This window comes from Gossypium arboreum, chromosome 10 (assembly GCF_025698485.1).
Source record: "Gossypium arboreum isolate Shixiya-1 chromosome 10, ASM2569848v2, whole genome shotgun sequence".
NCBI classification, from domain to species: domain Eukaryota; kingdom Viridiplantae; phylum Streptophyta; class Magnoliopsida; order Malvales; family Malvaceae; genus Gossypium; species Gossypium arboreum.
Window position 1 is genome coordinate 14,120,126 of NC_069079.1, and position 20,340 is coordinate 14,140,465.

At 32.8% G+C, this 20,340-nt stretch overlaps 1 protein-coding gene and 1 long non-coding RNA gene across 7 annotated transcripts; one reads left to right on the forward strand and one right to left on the reverse strand.

The window, feature by feature from the left end:
- Window positions 1-435: 435 nt before the first annotated feature.
- Window positions 436-14,342, forward strand: LOC108468798 (uncharacterized). 6 transcript variants are annotated; one of them, XR_008271749.1, is made up of 6 exons: window positions 436-744; window positions 930-1,022; window positions 1,118-1,182; window positions 1,284-1,396; window positions 1,888-2,030; window positions 14,077-14,342. XR_008271749.1 is itself a non-coding variant. In XM_017769658.2 (4 exons), the coding sequence occupies exons 1-4, from the start codon at window positions 787-789 to the stop codon at window positions 1,389-1,391; spliced, it is 306 nt and encodes a 101-aa protein (XP_017625147.1). In that variant the 5' UTR covers window positions 436-786; the 3' UTR covers window positions 1,392-1,656. The 6 variants fall into 6 exon arrangements, 1 of the variants encoding a protein (XP_017625147.1); XR_001868997.2 differs by lacking the exon at window positions 14,077-14,342 and adding an exon at window positions 8,226-8,495; XR_008271748.1 differs by lacking the exon at window positions 14,077-14,342 and adding an exon at window positions 7,418-7,782.
- LOC128281526 (uncharacterized) lies at window positions 1,976-6,023 on the reverse strand. The gene is made up of 2 exons (XR_008271751.1): window positions 3,309-6,023; window positions 1,976-2,628 (listed from the first exon to the last, which is right to left on the reverse strand). It is a non-coding gene; the product is annotated as an uncharacterized LOC128281526 (long non-coding RNA).
- Window positions 14,343-20,340: the final 5,998 nt, after the last annotated feature.

Here is a 20,340-nt window from a genome sequence, read left to right on the forward strand (position 1 = left end):
TGAATTGAATATTTACTTGATTGTTATTGATGTGATAGTTAATGTAACATTCTACAGCTTAAACTTGACGTCTGGGTCAGGCAAAGAGTGTTATACTAAACTACCGCAATTTACTTCTAATGGGTCTCCAAGAATCTGATTTTATTATAGATATAGATATATTATAGCTAATGTTTACTTGATACACCTCCCCATTTAAATCATTTTAAATCAATTTAATTTAATTACCATATTACAAATTTTGCTGGAATACTTTCATTCAAATTATTTTTAATTTTAATAACTAAACATTTAAATTTTACAAAAAATAAAAATTTATAATCATTGTTTTTTATTTAATTAATATTTTTAAATTATTAAATACACAAGTTTCTTTTTCATGAATAGTGGCTGGATTATTATTAAATAAAGTCCAAACAGTGGCTCAAAAGGCCAAATAGAAAGAAACGACTAAAACAAAAAAGTCGAATGACAACCAAATAAATGAACTAAAAAAAAAAAAAAAAATCATAAATGAAACTCTAATCAGACAAGGAATCTAGCCACATGAATCGACAGTCTTCTTGTCCAAGGATCTGAAGCAGCAAGTTCTCAAGAATCCCGGTTTTCCAGTTTGATAGCTTTGTGTGTCTTTCCAGAAACTCCTTCGAACCACGTCATTGATCATCTACTTGCTGAAAGCCCTAACCTTCGTTTGTCAAATACCACAGATTGTTCTACATAATCAGTAACTGCATTTCTCAGGTAAAATTCTTCTTGCCGTTTGAGGCCTTCTATAGCCATAACATGAGTTGCTTTGTTCTCCTGTCTCAATGCATGTTTAAAGGTACATTTTTGGAATCTTTTGCTCATAGATCTGATTTAAAAAATGTAAGCCCTGATTTTTATCCATCGTTTGTCTTTTCGCGTCTTCCTGATCACTGTTAAAGCGTCACCTTCAACCTCCACCACTGAAAGACCCACGGACAATCCCAATTCCACTGCCTTCATACACTCCACAGCTTTGGCCGCAAAGGAAGTCGGTATGTTTACATGCAATGGAACTTTTGAATGTAGAACTTCACCATTTGCGTCTCTGATGATAATGCCTAAACTTGATTTATTCTCTTTCTGGTAGTAAGCTACATCACAATTAATCTTTGTAGTCTGCGCATCGAAGCCTTCCACTTTGTATCTTCTATGGTATTTATGCCTTCTCTCTTGTTCATTCCATCCAGTTCTTGACTATAAGAACTAATGAAATTAACTATTTCTGATGTTGGCCACTATTTATCTTCATGTAGGAATTGGTTCCTGTCAGTCCAAATTGCGCAAAGTGCACATCCAAAAACTCTGCCAAGCTGATTGGAATGGTTGTAAAAGAATTGGGCCATCCAATCCTTGATGTTTGAATTAGGTAACATCGTTGGCCATCTAAAATTCATTAACATCCAAATTTCAATTGATTTTTTTACAGTATTTGAAAATATGTTCCACCGTTTCCGCACCACCTGCACATCGCGGACATCCAGGATTTCCAGTTAATCTTTTGTAATGTAGATTAGCAAAAGTGGGTAGGAAATTTTTAATAATTCTCCAGATTGTGATTTTAATTTTGTTGGGAAAATCCAGCAACCAAAATTTTTTATAAAGTAATGGGTCATTAGAAGTTGCCCCTGTTCATCTTGTAATAGCATTCTATAGGCACTTCTCACTGAATACTCGCCAAAGGCCTCCCCTTTCCAAACAAGAAAGCCTTCAATTCCAAGTATCCTTTTCGCATCATTCATAATAAAAGTACCATTAACCAGGTTTACTTTCCAATTTCTAGTGTCATGATCAATCAAACCACATTATGTAATATTTGATTGTCCACAGGATACTGATTTGCAATTTTGCCCCTCCCAGGTATCCAACAATCATTTCAAATCGAAATGCCTGTTCCATTTCCTACCTGCCATCGTAGCCCCTGTTCCATTTCCTACCTGCCATCGTAGCCCCGAAGCCAACAGACCCTTTGTAGCCCATATACTTTGTCACGTATACAAAAGGTAGACTTCCTAAAATTGAGTTTAGAAAATTCATGTTATGGAAATATTTTGCTTTCAATGATCTAGCAAGTAAAGAATTTGGATAGTTAAGCAATCTCTACCCTTGTTTTGCTAACAAGGCTAAATTGAACTTTGACAACTTGCGAAAGCCTATTCCCCCTGCCCTTTTAATTCACACATATGCTTCCATTCACACCAGTGAATTCCCCTCTTAGTATTATTTTTTTGCCACCAGAAATTCGCAATGATACTCTCTAACTCAGCACATAATGAACTTGGTAACAGAAAAACATAACATAGAGTATGTAGGGATTGCTTGTAAAATAGATTGATGAATACCTCTTTTCCTCCTTGTGAAAGGTACCTGTTACTCCATCCACTTAACTTTTTGCGCATCTTGTCCTTCAAAGATTGAAAAGGCTATTTTTTGCCCCTTCCCACCATATTTGATAGACCCAAATATTTTTCTGGATACTCTTAATACTTTGAATTTTAGGATTTGCAAAATTTCCCACTTGTCCCTAGTAGAAACATTAGAACTGAAAAATGCAGTAGACTTATCAAAGTTTATGCATTGCCCAGAATTTTCTTCATATTCCTGCAAAATATTCTTTATAACATTAGCCCCTCTAGAAGTTGCTTCTCCAAACAATATATAGTCATCTGCGAACATCAAATGAGTTATCTACGGACCCCTCCTACACACCTTCACTCCCCTAACATGACCTACATGTAAGGCCCTTCTTATCAAGGTCGAAAGGCCTTCACTACAAAAAATAAATAAGTATAGGCTCAATGGGTCACCCTATCTCAGTCCTCTGTTTGGCCTAAAGATATCACCAGATTCACCGTTAATGATGATAGAATATGAAACAGAGTTAATACAGTACATTACAAACTGTACCCAAGATCTCGCAAAGCCCATTTTCAGCATCATTTTTTCAATAAAGTTCCACTCCACACGATCGTAGGCCGTTCTCATATCCAATTTTAGAGCCGAGCATCCTTTCCTCCCTGTCCTTTTTTTTCTAAAAGCATGTAAAACTTCGTAAGCCAGGAGTACATTATCTATGATTAGTCTATCGGGCACAAAAGCACTCTGAGCCTCATCAATGCATCTTTCTAGAGCCTTTTGTAATCTATTTGCAACTTTCTTCGCAATAATTTTATAAAGCACCATACATAAGCTATTTGGTCTGATCTTTTTTAGGTTAGTAGGGTGATTTCCTTTTGGGATTAAAACAATATTTGTTCTATACAAAGGTTCCAAAGATTTACCTTTGTTCAAAATATTGAGGCAGAATTGGAAAATATCCCTTCCGACAATGTGTCAGTACTTTTAAAAGAACAAAGCTGGGAATCAATCCTCTTCCGATGCTTTAGTTGGGCCCCATCGTCTTCAAAGCTTCGAAAATTTCCTCTCTGTATTCAGTTGTCAATTCTCTATTTGTATCATCAGTAATACAAGTTTGAACTTCTACTAAAAGTTTATCAGAATTGCTTTCTCCTCTACTCGCAAAAATTTCAGAAAAGTAATCTCGAGCAACCCTTTCCATATCCCCCCGTTCAGTGACTAGAATTCCACCCTCATTTTGCAACCAATTAATCTGATTTTGTCGACACCTTTGTATGGCAAAATTATGGAAAAAAGAGGTATTTCTTTCACTCAATTTTAACCAAATTTCTCTCGCTCATTGCTCCCGATAACTTTCTTCTTGATCATCCTCCATATTAAGATGCAATTTAACATCGATCATTTCTGACATCACATCATCCGTTCTTACTTGACAGTCCAATTCCTCCAGTTTCTTCCTCAGCCCCGTTGTTACCTCCCTTTTTTTAGTTTTTACTCCTTTGGACCACACCCTTCAATTCTGCCCTTATACACCCCAATTTATCAATTAGCTCTCTAGAGCTAGATTCCCATAACTTCCTAATTTTTGTCTCACATGACTCGTCCATGCACCACCATGCTTCGAATCTAAATTGATTTTTTGCTCTTCTGTTTTCCTCTTGATCCATTTGAATGAATATAGGGCAATAATAAAAAAATGAATGAGTAAGATGCCTCAGAAAAAAATTTCAAATAATTCTGAATCCACTCATCATTTGCAACATCCCCATGAAGTCTTTTTCTGGTATTGGTTTCTAGTAAGTTTCCACGTTCCCAGGTAAACCATGGGCCTGTATAACCAATATCCTCCGAACCACACTCAAACAACACCTTCTTGAACTCTTTCATTCTCCTTTCGTCTTTAGGAATACCCTCTTTCTTCTCATAATCAAACAGAATTTTGTTAAAATCACCACTAACGACCCTTGGGAAATTTTAAGCCCTCCTCAGTTTTTTTTAAAAGAGTCCATGTTTCCACCCTATTTCTATTATTTGGTGCACCATAAAAGCCCAAAAAATGCCACTCCTGACTAATTGGGGCTTCTTGTCTAACAACATTAATGTGGTTTTTTGAGAAACTTTGAAGGGAAATCAAACAACCTCTCTTTATCTGAAACATAAGCCACCTCTCGTGCCCTTAGCCGACGCGTCAATTCCACAGAAAAAGCCACAATGTTTTCTTACTTTTTTTCATCCTCTTTGAATCAAGTTTTGTCTCCATAAAGAAAGACAAGTTGGGGATTATAAATTTTCAGCAAATGCTAAAATCTTCAAATCGCCTGCGGATTCCCCAAACCGCGAACATTCCAACATAACAACTTCATGGCGTCCGATAGGCCTGCCAGCTGGCAGCCGCTAATATCAGTTAAGATTTGTCGTTGCCAATTATATTGGACTCCCCAATCTGGGCTGGAACATTCGGCCCATTTGAACACCCTACCTCAGAGTGAGGCCTTTTTTTTTCTTCCATAAACTCTAATGGATTTTCTTCTTCTTGATCCATTACCTTTTGGGCCTCTATGTTTGAGAGTCCATTCGGATTATGCCTGAAAGATTTGCCTTCCTGATTAAATCCTAAAATAAGATTAATTTGATTCCGAAAATTATGCAGCGAATCATCACCCAGATTTTGCCCACTTAAATTATTTCCCAAAAATTTGAACTCACCTTTTTCCCTTAGCTAGATATTGTTTGTGCTCATCGCACTCTTTGGTTGTGCCCTCAATGATAGATCCCATCCTATTTCAATTTCCTTCCCTGTATGATGAAGATGTACTGAACAAAAACTATCACCATGCCCCAAGCAAAATAGAGTTAAATTTTCATACCTGAAATTGGCATAAATGGACTTTAAAGATGAAATCATCAATTTCTCTCTCCTTTTCAATGGCTTTCACACATCCAACTGGACTCGAATTCTTAAGAAATTCCTCATTCCCTTGTTCAGTTGTTTAGTATCGTAATCGACAAATTTGCCAATAAAATTTCTGAACTGTTTTGCTACTAATTCTGAAAAAAGACCTGGAGGTAGATCATGCACGTGGACCCAAAAATTGTCATGTATCATTGGGATCAACATCGGATTGTCCTCTTCCTTCAGCCGATGATTAATTAATAGATTATTGTTGAACGTCCATGGTGCTTCATTCTCCACTCTTGCAATATCTATCTCATTGAAAAACTGAAATAAGAATCTCTTTTCTCCCAGATCTGAGATCTGCATCCCACCAAGAGGATGTCAATAGATTTGCCATAGTGTTTCTTATTGCTGGAAAACGCACTACACTGGCCGTCAAAAAGAATCCCACAAGATAGAATTCACAGATAAGTTTTTGAGCATCTTCCTCCCAAGCAACCACCCACACTTCGTCTTCCCCTTCATCAATACTCAAATTCTTCGAACTCATTTCCATTAACAAACGTCAAAAAGTAACCAACTCTCTCAAAACTTAAAAATCATAAACAGAAACAAGATTTTGTTTGACTAGAATATTAGGGAAAAAAGCATAACAGAGAAACAAAAGAGAAAAGGAAACGTGCTAGAAAGCAAACGAAGACGTGCTAAAAGGCAGTCTCAATACAAGTTATTTAGTTAATAATGCTCTAAATCAGTGTTAATTACAAGGTATATTTTAATTAATTCGATTCATTATATTTGGAAAATAATACATTTTATTCTTTTGAATATATTTTATATAGACTTTAATTATATTTGAAAAGAGTAAATATGCCAATAAAATCAACATATTTGAATTAATTATATTTAAATGATAATTGTTTTAAAATGTTAAAATTTTTATTTAATTTCATAAATCACTCATTACTTGGGATTTTAAATCTTAATCCTAAAATCTTCAACTTGTATATAAATAAGACAATTTGAATATAGATAATTTGATTCTTTACAGATCTTATTTACTCTTTCAAAACGACCTTCTTTACTTTCTCATCAATGGCTTCGAATCCCAAAGTCTTTGGTCATATTTTGATGGTCCCGTATGCATCAGTGTGATTATTTTATTTATTATGAGTTGTTTTTGGTTTTTATTTTATTTTATTTTCTTTCACATTTTTGGTAAAACATCATCCAATTATAGTCTTATTTTGTATGATAAGTAAGAGAATTTTTATATGAAAACTTATATATGTTGTACTTAATTCATATTATTAATTTCTTTTCTATTGATGTTATTTTTATTAGTGATGAACTAAAATTAACTAAATACTTATATATTTGCATAATTTTTTTAATATAAAATTACTTTTACAGAAGCTATTAGAGTTTTGAAAACAATTATTTTAAAATATTTGTTTATTTTTGGAAGAAAACTTAATTAATATTACTAGTTTATTTACTACTCAAAATTCTTAATTATAATTTAATAGTAGAAAAGTGATAATTGTTTGTATTCTTAATAAAACCAAGTTCATGCACAACTAATTAATATTCATATTTCAATATCCTAAAATCAAATTAATTGTTATGCACGCCAAAAGAAAACAAATCTTAAGTCTCATGTCATAGTTCAAAATAAAATAAAAACAATCTCTAAATAATTAAAAGATCAATTAATAATTCTAAAATATTTTATTACTAAAAACCGAGCCGAGACCCTCCGGTTGTTGCCTACGCATCCTAACCTGGTGGGTTATCTATAAGGATGGAACTAAATGGGAGAGTGACCTATGACATTCAAGGTGAACTCAATTACAAATAATTAGTACAAATGATTAAGCATACGAAAATATACCGCATAGAAATGATTTACGATTGCAATATCATAATATCGATGTTTCAGATCATTCAACAATATACACATATACATGTCATATTAGAAATTTCAAATTTGTATGCACATGTTTTTGTGGATGTCATACAGTTTTGGTTTTAATAGAAAAAATCCTACCTCACCGCTACACACCACAATGGTAGTTCTTTTGAACTCCAACCACCAACACACTAAATTGTGGTTTAACCACCAATGGTTTATAGAATAACTGTCAGTGGCTGTGGACACATCAAAGCATCGCAAATGGAATCTGCCTATGGCTGTGGATACACAACAAAATAATGCAAGTAAAATTTGTCACTGGCTATGGATGCACAACATGTTTGCAGGCAATAACTGTCACTAGGTTGTGGATGAACAACAAAAACATCATAGATAGGATCTACCTATGGTTGTGGGTACACAACAAGACCGTCGTAGATGAAATATGCTTATGGCTATGGGTACTGTAACAGCCCGATTTTGGGCTTAGTCGGAACAATAGTTTTGGGACTACAAATTCGATGGTTGAGAAATTATTTTTAATATTATTTTGGTGTTATAGTATGATTATATGGGTACATGAAAATTTTGGTGAATTAATTTTAGTGTCTGAATGCTTAATTGAGAAAAATTACTAAATCGCATAAAGGACAAAAGTTTTGTTTTGCTAGCTAAATGTGTTAAATAGCTAGAAAACCATAATTATAGGTCTTTAAAGAGTAAATAGACCTTTAAGAAAGGCTTGGCCAGCTATAGAGACAAAGAGATAAAAAATTTCAATGGTTAGGTGAGTTTGGTGACTTATTTTGACTAGTAAAATAATAAAATAAAGAAAATTGGTATCATCTTTCATCTTTCTCCTTCCCCATCGAAAATACCAACAAATAGGAGGTTTTGAAAGCTCAAAAATATCAGCAACTTATATCCCTTACAAATCAAGAAAATTGAGATTCGGGCTTAAATTGAGAAAGTACGTAGTTTAGGACAAAAAGGGAATGATTAGCTATTTTTGCATTTGAGTGTTGACAGGTTAGCTCAGAGTTGGATATCGTCGTAGGCAGCACCATACTATCAAACCATCGCCTTTGGAATATTGGTATATATGTTAAGCGTCTTCAAGTGAGTGGCATATATATGGACTTAGTTTTTTTTTTTTTTTATGATATGTGTTAACATGACTAGCCAAATGTAATGGCCTATATTGAGTTATTTGTATATGGTCATGAAGGGTGGTTCATATTAATTATGGTTTGTGAACTTATCTATCTATGCAATGTTCTAATGTTTGTGATGTGATTATACTTGTTGGCCATATATGGTTGGTGTTATGAAATATGTGCATGATGAATGTTTTATGACCAATCTAAATGGTCATGGCCATGAATTAAATGTGTAATATGAAAATAAATATGTGAAGGATTAAGGGTAACTTAAAGGCTTGGAAAATAGCCTAAGTGTTGGGCTGAGACACGGCTATGTGTCTCAACCGTGTAGGGGACACGGTCTTAGCACACGAGCATGTGGCTTGGCCGTGTGGTTCAAATTATTTGCTGACATCATAAACAGAGAGTTACACGACCTGAGGACACGGACGTGTTAAAGACACACGGGCTTGCCCTTGTGTCCACACGGGCATGTGATATTGTTTCATGAGAAAAAATTTCTAAATTTTTCCTAAAACTTTCCAAAGTTCTTGGTTTAGTTTCGGACCTCTCCCAATGTATGTTTTAGGCTTCATAGACCCAAATAAGGGACGATATGCATGCATATAATTAATTTTTTTTATTTAAATGAAATTTTATGGCCCGATTTTACATGATTGTTTGTGTTTAAGTTCGGTAATACCTTGTATCCTGTCCCAGCATAGGACACGAGTAAGGGATGTTACAGGTACACAGCAAAATAATGCAGATAAATTGACAACACTTCCTCTGCTCATAACGTCCCATCCCATACAATGCAATATGGCATACTCAAAACATATCAATACTGTAGCATTTAATGGGCTTTTAACAGAACAATAATGTAGCAGCCATTATGCCTATAATAAAGACTATACAAATGACAAATATTAGGCTTATAATAGTTCGATATAGTAGCCAAAAGCATGCTTATCATGTGTTCTGTTTCACAGTAATATAAGGTATATTGAACTTAGAATCTCAAATACAGATAAACATACATATTAATCACTATTCAATTAAATATATATAATATTAATTCAGTCAATTAGATCATGGATTCTAATATTATTCATATCATTAAGGACTTAATTGAATAATTTAAGACACTAAAATAGTTCAATAATGATCCAAGGACTAAACTGAACAAAACATAAAATTATGGGGAAAAAATTGTAAAATTTGAAGAGAAAACAGGGGCACACGGCCATATGGGATTTTATAGATCGTGTGGAGGGGTTACATGATCGTATAATAGACTGAGGTTGATTGGAAATTGCAAAATCAACCTATAGGGGAGATATGATCGTGTGGTAGGCTATGTCAATGGTTCTTGGCCATGTGTGATTTGAACTATCTTAGGGTTTCAAAGGGACATGGTTGCGTGAGGGGCCATGTGGTCCACATGCCCGTGTGGCAAACTGTGTGGGCCTATCCTAGGAACGATTTTGCCTTGATTCACTTGTAAAAAACACACACATTTTACCGGGACCTCGATTGACATTTTTTATGCTTAAATCTGGTCTAATGCACCTAAAACGAGTCCTTCAAACGATAATTTCACACAATTAACGTTTGATTTCCAAGATTTATCAAGACTTAATGGTTTTAACGAAAGATTTGTCAAGAACCGTAGAAGATTGATTACTTGATTTGAAAGATTAGTATAGGATAGAAATTCTATGAAATTTGGGGTCCTAACTTTAGAATGAGATGTACTTACCAAACTTGATGGAATTATGGAGGCTATCAATGATGAATTCAACAATCACTAGAGAATCGATTTATCGGGGATTGTTTTGACATGGAAAGCAAAATAATTTCAGTAATAGGAAGAAAATTTGATGAAAAGAAGAGGATGGAAAAGAAGTATGAGAAGAAATATGGAGAGAGAAGAGAAATTCTAATTAGGATTTGAAGAGAAATCATAATATAAGTCTAATTGGGAAATTTTGGACTAAATAGTTAGGGTTTTTAGACCTTAAGGAGTTGTATGGTAAATTCCCCTAGTTTGCCAAAAAATTGAAATGGAAATGGGTAAGGGGTGGCTCAAACACAATTTGCGAAAGTGGAAAGAAGTGAATGACTAACCATTTGGACTATTGCCCATTCTTGATAAGTTTTTACTTCCAAAAATATTTGTTTTAAGGTGGTGTTCATCCTAGTTTGCTGAAATTAAAATGAAAAAAAATGGAAGAGAAATGACTTGAAAAAAGGATCTCTAAAGAGTGTAATAACTACCTAATTATCAAGCCTAATCATTTTCTTGGTTAATTATTTCAATTAACCCCTATATATTAGGGCGTGACAATTAAATAATATATATAAAGTAAATAACATGTAAGAAATTATTAATAATATTATTCAAATCATAATATATTAATAATAATATTCAAACCATGATATTTTTATTATTTTAATATTAAATATTTTAAAATTAAATAATATTATTATAATTGATTTTAAAGTAGTTAAATATTTCTAAAAGTATTTTATAATTATGTGCCTTTTTCAATTTATTAATGAGTTTATAAAGAAATTTATTAAAATTTTTAAAAAAACTAATATTATAAAAATATTATGAATTTAATATACACAATTGACCTGTGCATCACACGAGAATAAAAACTAATATATATAATGAAGTGTCTCAGTAATTTTTTTATGTAAAATAAATAAAAGAAATTAACAAAATTATCTAGAAATATTTAGCGGACATGCTGTAAACAACTGTAGTCTTGCATTCCTGTCAAAAGCTAGTTTAGTGATACCATTTGCTTCTATGTTCTCTTTTCAAGGAATATGTTCGAACTCTCAAAGACCTGTTTCCAATAGAAGTTGATGAATGCGTCTTACTAGAATTGAATGTGATGTCTTTGAAGATGCTGCTTGAATTTCCTAAATAGCCGAATCCAAACTTTATCGTTGTAACAATCCGATTTTGGGCCTAGTTGGAATGGTGGTTTCGGATCCACTAACCTGAGGTTGGAGAAATTATTTTTAATATTATTTCATATGTGATGGCATGTTTATAAAGGTGCATGAAAATTTTGGTGATTTAATTTTAGCGTTTGTGAGCTTAATTGCGAAAAAGGACTAAATCGCATAAAGTAAAAAAGTCCTATTTTGATAGCTAAGGGTGTCAAACAGCTAGAGAACCTAAATTGGGAGTCTTTAAAGGGCAGTTAGACTCTTTAAAGAAGCATGGCCGGCCATAGGAGATAAAGATGGTCAAAAAGTCAAAATTTGGTAGGTTTGATGACTAAATTGACTAAAATAAAAATAAAATAAAGAGAAAAGATATCATATTTTTCCCTTTCTTCTTCTCCATCGAAAATGGCAGCAAACAAGAGGGTTTTAAGAGCTTAAGCTTTCAGCCACTTATTTCTCTTGCAAGTAAGAGCTTTTGATGACTTTTCTTGATGATTTTTACACTTTTGGGACCCTTATAGCATGAACTAGCTAATGGGGGCACTATTTTACAAAAATGGTTGAAAGTCTAGGGTTTTTCCATGAGAGCATTTATGTTTTTTGCTGAATTTTTATGGAAAAAAAATGAGTTTTGGTTGTGTAATAAACAACTTTTGTGAAAGAAGTTTGCATGAAAACACTTAAAAAAGGCTATTTTATAAAGTTGTAAATTAAGTTGTAAATGTGTGAAATAATTGAAATTGTGAGTTGCTATAGTTATAAAAAGAATTTGGCTAGGCTTGGTAAAGGAGGAAATTTGATAAAAATCGATTTACAAGCCTAAAGGTAAAATCGTAATTTTTGTAAAGTATAAGGGCAAAACAGTCATTTTTCCAAATTGTGAATTATAGGATGTTTTAATTAATGTAATGATTAAATGAGTGAATTTAATCATGGTAGATCAAGGAAATTGAGATTTGGGCTTAAATCAAAAAGTACGAGGTTATGGACTAAAATGGAGTAATTGGCCAAAATTTACATTCGAGGTAAGTTCGTATGATAATAATAGTGCAATGTTATGTTTGAATTATAATTCTTTACTATTATTGCATATATTGTATGATTTAATATATAGATTGGAAAATTTGATGAAATGGTGTATATGATGTGGAAATATGACATGGAAGAATATTACATGAAACACAAGAAAATGATGATCCATGACAAGTGATATATACAATAAGTGATATATGTCATGTAAATTCTTAAAGGATTATTTGCTATTTGAGTTATGCCTTATTATGCTATGAAAGGGCAATTGATACTATGGATAGTGAGATCGACACTTCGAGTAAGTTCGACAAAGATGGAGTATCGAAAAATTCCGTCTGAACCTTAGGAATAGTCTAGAGTACAAGGGACATGTCACTAGGAATTAAAAAATCCAAACTTGTTGAGTTAGTCCAAGTTCGTGATATATATAAGGCATCTGAGCTCGTTGAGTTGGTCCGAGTTCATTATGGATGCGAGCATCTGAACTCATTGAATTGGTCCAAGTTCATAATGGATGCGATACATGTAATTGGGTTTCGGGCAATGGTCTTGTGTGTCCTGTCGGTGGCTAGGTAATCCTTGAGTTGGTCGGATACCTGACAACTTGTGTGGGCAGCCCGTGTAGCTACACCTTGACCGATAGCTTTTATGAGCAAACCCGTGAGTAGCTCCATTGTGAGCGTTACATGTTATGAGGTAGCTTTGGCTACGTATATATATGTGGCACTTATGTGCAACTTTTTCGTGTATCCAATAGTATTCCGAGGGTTCAACGGATAATGCAATAGATGTGATGAAAGTCTCGAGGAGGGCATGTTAAAGAGGTATAGTTATATGATATATTACAATGAGTACAGGTTTGTACACTAAGCTTATGATTATTGAGACTTTGAAATGTTGAGATATCGGTGAGCTAAGATGTATGAATTATGATTATAAATTTTTTTGCAATATCATGTTAACTTATATTGTGCATTTGAACATGGAATTCATGAAATGATGAGTTCATGATTCGTCAAAGGTGAACTTATGATAGTTATCATTATATTACACCAAAATAGTGTTGGACAGCAGCAGTTGTATGACTTTGAAAATCCACCAAAAATTGTGGAAATTGAGTTAGAGGCTTAATAAAATATGAAATTAAATCATAATGAGTCTAGTTTTACATAGAAGAAACAGTGTAAGAAAAAGAGTTTCATATTATGAAATATATAAATTTTTGTGAGACAGAGTTAGAATGATTTTAAAATCCCCTATTTTGATTTGAGAAAATCATTGGAAATTGTAAAAAATATTTATGGGTTATAATTTATATGCTTATAATTCTCAATGAGTCTATTTTCAAGAAAAATAGGCAAGAACATCATCCGAGTCCCGTATTATAAGATAATTAATTTTTAGTAAAGAGGGGTCGGAACTATCAGACAAAAAAAAGGGGGTAATTTTAAGAAATAAATTGTACTTATTGGCTGGACCAAAAATTCTTAAAATTTTATGGTAAGAATATATGTGAGTCTAGTTTTAGGGAAAATTTGTGGATCTTAATTTGAAATTTGGTAGCTCCATATATAAATAATTTAGTAACTATGACTTGAGAAAACAGCTTGACTAGAACATAAGTAAAAATGCAAATGGGGTTGTATTACCTTGAGAAGGAAGTTGATAAATTGCTTACTATTTTCATATGGTCTTACTAAGATATAAAGCTTACCCTCTCCTTTTTATTTCTTTAGTGTTGCAGGTTAGCTCAGGGTTGGAGATCGTCGGAGGCAGCATCACGCTATCAAGCCATCACCTTTCGAGTAATGACATATGTGTATTAAGCACCTTCAAGTGAGTGGCATGTATAGGGACTTAGTTTTTATGATAGATGTTGTTATGATTAGACAAATGTATTGGCTTATATTGATTCATTGTATATAGCCATGAGATGTGGCTTATAATGATTGTGGTTTGTAAGCGAAGTTATTCATGATAAGTTCTACTGTTTGCGATGCGATGATGTTTTTATGCTTGTGGGACATGCATGATTGGTTTTAAGACATGTATGCATGATAAATGCTTTATGACCAATTAAAATGGTTATAGCCATGAAGTAACTGTATGGTATATAAATAAGACGATGATGATTGAACATGAATGCTTAATGTTTAAATAAGGTCACTTGACAAGGTCAATGAATATGGCTTAATGTGTCTAGGCTTGATATTATATGAGTATGTGAAACTTGTGAATGATAGCATGTTAAAGCTAAGAATACACCTTAGTGAAGTCTGCTAAATCATTAAAATGGTGCCATGATGTATAACTTTGATATGTAAAGGATGTGAGAGATTTATGGTAACAAAAGGCTTGGAAAATAGCCTAAGTGTTAGCCATATGGGCAGAGACACGGCCGTGTGTCTCAGCCGTGTGATCGTACACAGGTGTGTGGCTTGACCATGTGGTTAAATTTTGGTTGTTGACATCATAGTCAGTGAGTTAACACGGCCTGAGGACACGGGCGTGTCCTAGGCACACGGGTGTGTCCTTGTGCTCACACGGGCGTGTGACCCTGTTTCATGGAAATAAATTTTCTATGTTTTCTCAAAACTTTCTAAGGTTCTCAGTTTAGTCCCTGATTACTTTCAATGCATGTTTAGGGCATCGTAGGCCCGCGTATAGGACATTATGCATGTGTATGAAAAGTTTTGAATTAAAAAGAAATTTTATGCCCCAGTTTTTGCATGTATGTGTATGTTTAAGTCCAGTAATGCCTCGTACCTTGTCCCGGTGTCGGACACGGGTAAGGGGTGTTACAATCGTACTTTCTACTCTGAAGAAGAGACATGCTATCTAAAATAACCCAAAGGTCAGCATTAAAGATAGAACATTGTCCCAGTCGTGTATTGAAACCAAGAATCCAATTCCCTTTATGATCCCTAATAATACCCCCTGCGGCAGCATCACTAGAGTCAACTTTAATAGCTCCATATGAGTATAAACAGATCAGTTATCAGTTCTACTTGAATTTGTGGGTGACTTCGTCTTTCTGGTATGATATTCCTTGCGCATGGATTTGCACTGTAAAGCCGAACTATGCAAGTATTTAATAATATCTACACTCCACGACGATCCTTGAAAAATGAAAATATTTATGTTTTTCTAGAATGTCCAAGCTACTATCCTATAGAAGCACGGCCAGTCGATCTCCCTCATAAAAATACTTTGATGATTTCTCAAATTAGATTCAAGTCAATCTTATAAATCCCCTGAAAAGAACTGTTTTTGTTTGTCAATAGGAATGACCTGTGACCAAACACCTTTAGCCATAGAACAATCCCTAATAGCATATAAAACATCTTCTGGGCAAAGCCAACAAACCGTACAACACTCCTCGACTCTGATATCTTATTTTTATTTACTAATTTTTTATGCTCAGATATAAATCAAAATAAGTGTTTACATAAATGTTAACGATCATAAAGGCATAATAACTTGTTTGCCTTCAAATTTTATTAAAAAAATCATTTTAGTTTTTTATTTTTCCTTTTTTTTAGCTCTTAAACTTGTGTTTTTATTAAATCACCTCAAAATAGATGAAAAAGTTAACTTTTTTTATTTTGCTGACGATACACGTAAATTGCCATGTGGATGACATGTAAACATTTAATTATTTTTAAAATTTTAAAAATTATATTTTTTAAAAAGTAAAAAATCAAAATTATTTAAAATGTATAAAATTATAAAAATATTTTAATATTTTAAATTTAAAAATTAATTAAATATATATATTTTTTGAATTCATAATTTATAATAGTTTCTTATCATAGAGGTTGATTCAATTTAATATGAAATTGTTTTTTATTAATCAAATCATATATAGAGCAATACGATGTTACAATATGCATTTTTATATTATAGTTTTTGACACATGGTACTCTATATTTAAGACACTTATTTATAAGTTGGATAAATTGCTCTCTTATTCTTTGCCTTTTAACTTTTTAAGTTATTCCATGCTTTTTGTCTAAATTTTCTTTATAACTTTTTATATGTTAAATATTAATTCAATTTTAAATAAATTATTTTTTTATTTTAATATTTTTCTTTATAATTTTTATATGTTAAATATTAACTCGATTTTAAATAAATTATCTTTTTATTTTAATATTTTACTTACTTGAATTAAATTTTAATTTTATAATATTAAAATTAATAAATATTAAATTGTTAATCTTAAAATATAATTTAGAAAAAGAAACATATTAATAACTTTTGTCAAATTATATTTATATTTTTGAAATATAATAAGAGTTAATTACATTCATTAATTAAAGAAGAGCAAAGATAAATATAGAATTACAAAAATAGAATTTTAACAATTTTAACATTAAAACAAATTAATTACAACATATTTATAAAATAAATAACATGTAAAAATTTTAATAATATTATTTAAAATTATAATGTATTAATATTAATATTCAAATCATTATTTTTGTATTATTTTAATATTAAATATTTTTAAAATTAAATAACATTAATATAACTGATTTTAAATTAGTTAAATATTTTTAAAAGTATTTTTGTAATTCGATGATCTTTTCAATTTATTAATGATTTTTAAAGAAATTCATTAAAAATTTAAACAAAAATTATTATTATAAATTTAATATACATTATTAATCAATGCATCGCACGAAAATCCAAACTAGTATATATATATTTTGACGAAGTGTCTCATTAATGTTAGGTTGACAACTACAATGTATGACTTTTCAACCATGTGCCTATTAATAATTTTATTCAAGGGATGGTATGAAAGAGAGGTTACCTGAGAATATTGTGAGGGGAAAATGCTCATTCTTTTAGAGAGCTCTCTCTAAAGTATGGTCCATGATAAGTGATAATGTAGTTTAGTCTGTGAGGGATGGCAATAGTATTCAATGTTGAAAGATTCATGGATTCCAAGTGTGGGGCCATTGAATAATATTATCCTTTCTTATGCTAATCTTGTTTCAGACTGTTTGCTTAGTGGAATGGTGACAGAGAGAGGCATGTGGAATCTAGATCTGTTTCATTTTTGGGTTCCAGAAGAGGCTGTTAGAAGGATTGTGAGCATCCCCCTCCTCATCCAGATGCAGGGACAAATATAATTAATTGGGCTTGTACTTTAACGGGGGTCTTCTTGGTTAAAAGTGCATATAGGTTAATAAGGGAAAGTTTTTGAAGTCTTAGAGATCTGATTTGGAAGATACTATGTAACGCCCTGAATGTTTGAACTGTTGTTTGTTAATTTTTATGAATAATTAAGTCTCTGTATCTGTGGTTAAGTGTTCTATTTATGTGTTTGAGATCGGGGGTTCGTGTTTCCCTCTTGAAATTTTTTTGTTTATTTTGGTTTAACCTTATCCTTGGATCCTCAACTTAAGTTTAATTCTATGTAAATTTGCGCCAAGAATGAGTCTACTGGTTTGGTGATTAAGCTTCTGTCTACTTTCTGGTCTTGTGTTCGAATCTCTATCTGTGCGTCAAGGAAATATTTATGCTATTTGTAAAAGCCTATTAGTTTTTGGTTATTTCAAAAGTTTTTTTTTCTATCATTTTCTTTCTTTTTCTTCTTTTCTTCTTCCTTTCTATTTCACATTTCAAATCTTTTTCTTTTTGCTCGTTTTCGTAAACTATTACCAGGTTTAATTGGGGATTTTACGTTGTTCATTGTGTTTTGAAGGGTTATTGCGTAAGTTGTTGTATAGTTTTTGTTAAACATTTGTTTCCATTCGTTTCTATTGAAGTTGGTTTCAGCTTGATTTGTTTGAATGATTTGTTAAGCGATCGCTTGGTTTTCATTTTTAGGCATAGATATTGAAGGTAGCGATTCCCAACGCGATAATTTTAGAAATTGTCATTTATTCGTCGATAAGTGTTAGTTTCGTCCGAAGGTTTTGTGTAGAAAATTTTGACATAGTTAGTTCTGAGTGATTTGTATAATTTTTGTCGATTAAGTTGTTTAATTGGTTATTGGATGGTCATTTTAGGTCCTGAAATTCTTCTGTATCATTCTTACTTTGAAACTATATCAGGTGTGTAACAGAAACCCAATTTTTTTGCAAGTTTCAAACACCGAAAAACATGGTTGCTAATGCCACACGGCCATGTACCAGGCCGTGTGGTAGGCCATGTGCGCCACACAACTATGTGACAGTTCGTGTAACTTACTGTTTGTGATTTAGGGTCACACGAGCTAGGGACACGAGCATGTGTCTAGGTCGTGTAATTTACTGTTTATGAATTAGTGTCACATAGGCCATAAACACAGGCGTGTCCCTAGGCCACGTGAGTGTTATTCTGAGATTGGAGTCACATGGGCGTGCGTTTAGCCATGTGATAGATTGTGTAATTCACTGCTTTAAACCACACAGCCGTGTGCTAGGCCATACAACAAGTCGTGTGTGGTATTAAGAGGGTCACACAGGCGTGTCTTAGGCCATGTAGGCTACACAGGCCAAATGTCTAGGCCGTGTGAATCCACACGGGCATGTGGGCCAAAATATTAAAATTTTCCCTAGGGCCGTAAGTGTTGTTCGCATCGAATGTAGACCTATCGTAGGATCCATATGATCTGAATTAGACTGTATAATTTCATACCAATATTTTAAGGTTGAGTAATCGATTATCTGTACGTATTATTGATGTGATAATTGTTGAATGATCTATATTATTTGATTATGAATTGTATTTGGATAACTATATGTACATCCTTAATATCTGACATCTGTAATATGTATCTATATTGGGTGGGAATGATATAAAGAAGGAAGTGCTAGTTGTTTAATGATCTACCGAATTGAGTGGCTGAGCCACAAATCCGTATTTGATTCTACCAATTTATCGTGTACTAATTTGACAGCTAGTCTGTATTCATTCTGAAACATGTTATACTGACACTATATGGTATGTAGGGCTGGATGAGTATTCAATACCATATGGTGTGTTGGGATGGTCGGAGATGGTATGTACCAGATGGGGTAGGAAACTGCATATGTATTTGATCTGTTCTACATCTATATCTACTATGTTCTATAAGTGTAGCAAATATCCTCAATTTTGACTTCGTATTCAAAACTGAGAAATGTCTGAATAAAGAGAAAATGAACACCTATATATTTTATACATACTTATGATTTGAATATGTACGTTGGTTACACACTAAGTTATACTCATTTCGTTTGTTGACTCAAGTAACCCATTGACTTAAGAGCATGTCAGGAGCTTGGTCATCTCTCCTTTTTTATTATCTTTATTGTTTATATAAACTTAGACTATCGATTTTTTTTTAGATTACAGTGGTTAAGTTTGAATTATCTTAATGAATTAATTGTTTAAATGTTCTCCATTAAGGAATTTTAATATTTAAGGTTGGATTTTTCTTAAACATTTTGATGTAGCTCTCCTAACTCGGTCTTAACATCTAGACTGGGTATGGTGTGTTACATTTAGTAGTATTAGAGCCAGGTTTACAAAACTTGAGTTGCATTTCTGGGATCCAATTTTTGTTAAAATGTGTTTTAATAGAAAATTTTATTCAAATAACTCTGAAAATTGATTTTATAAATCATCGAGTCTCTAGCGCCAAACCTTTAAGTACTTCTGCTTTAGCTATACTATTTAGCTAGAAAAAGATACTATAATGATTGAACTTGTAGTTTTAGTTAGAAATTGTGATATGACTTGTGAAATAAGATATTTGATGAGAACTCTGAACTGATCTATAAACTTCTTGCATTGTAGATAAGTGGTTATAATGAGTTCGAGTGGTAGTCGTGGACGTGGTTCCAATAGGCGTCGTGGACGCCAAGGAGAAGCTTGAAGAGAGTCATTCTTTATGGGCAATATGCCTAATCTAAAGACCAACGAGACCATTGGTACTCCTACAGTTGAGAATGGGTTTTAGGTTCCAACGGTCGGGGATGACATATTGTCCTAGGCTATACTGCCTGTGTTGGAGAGGGTTG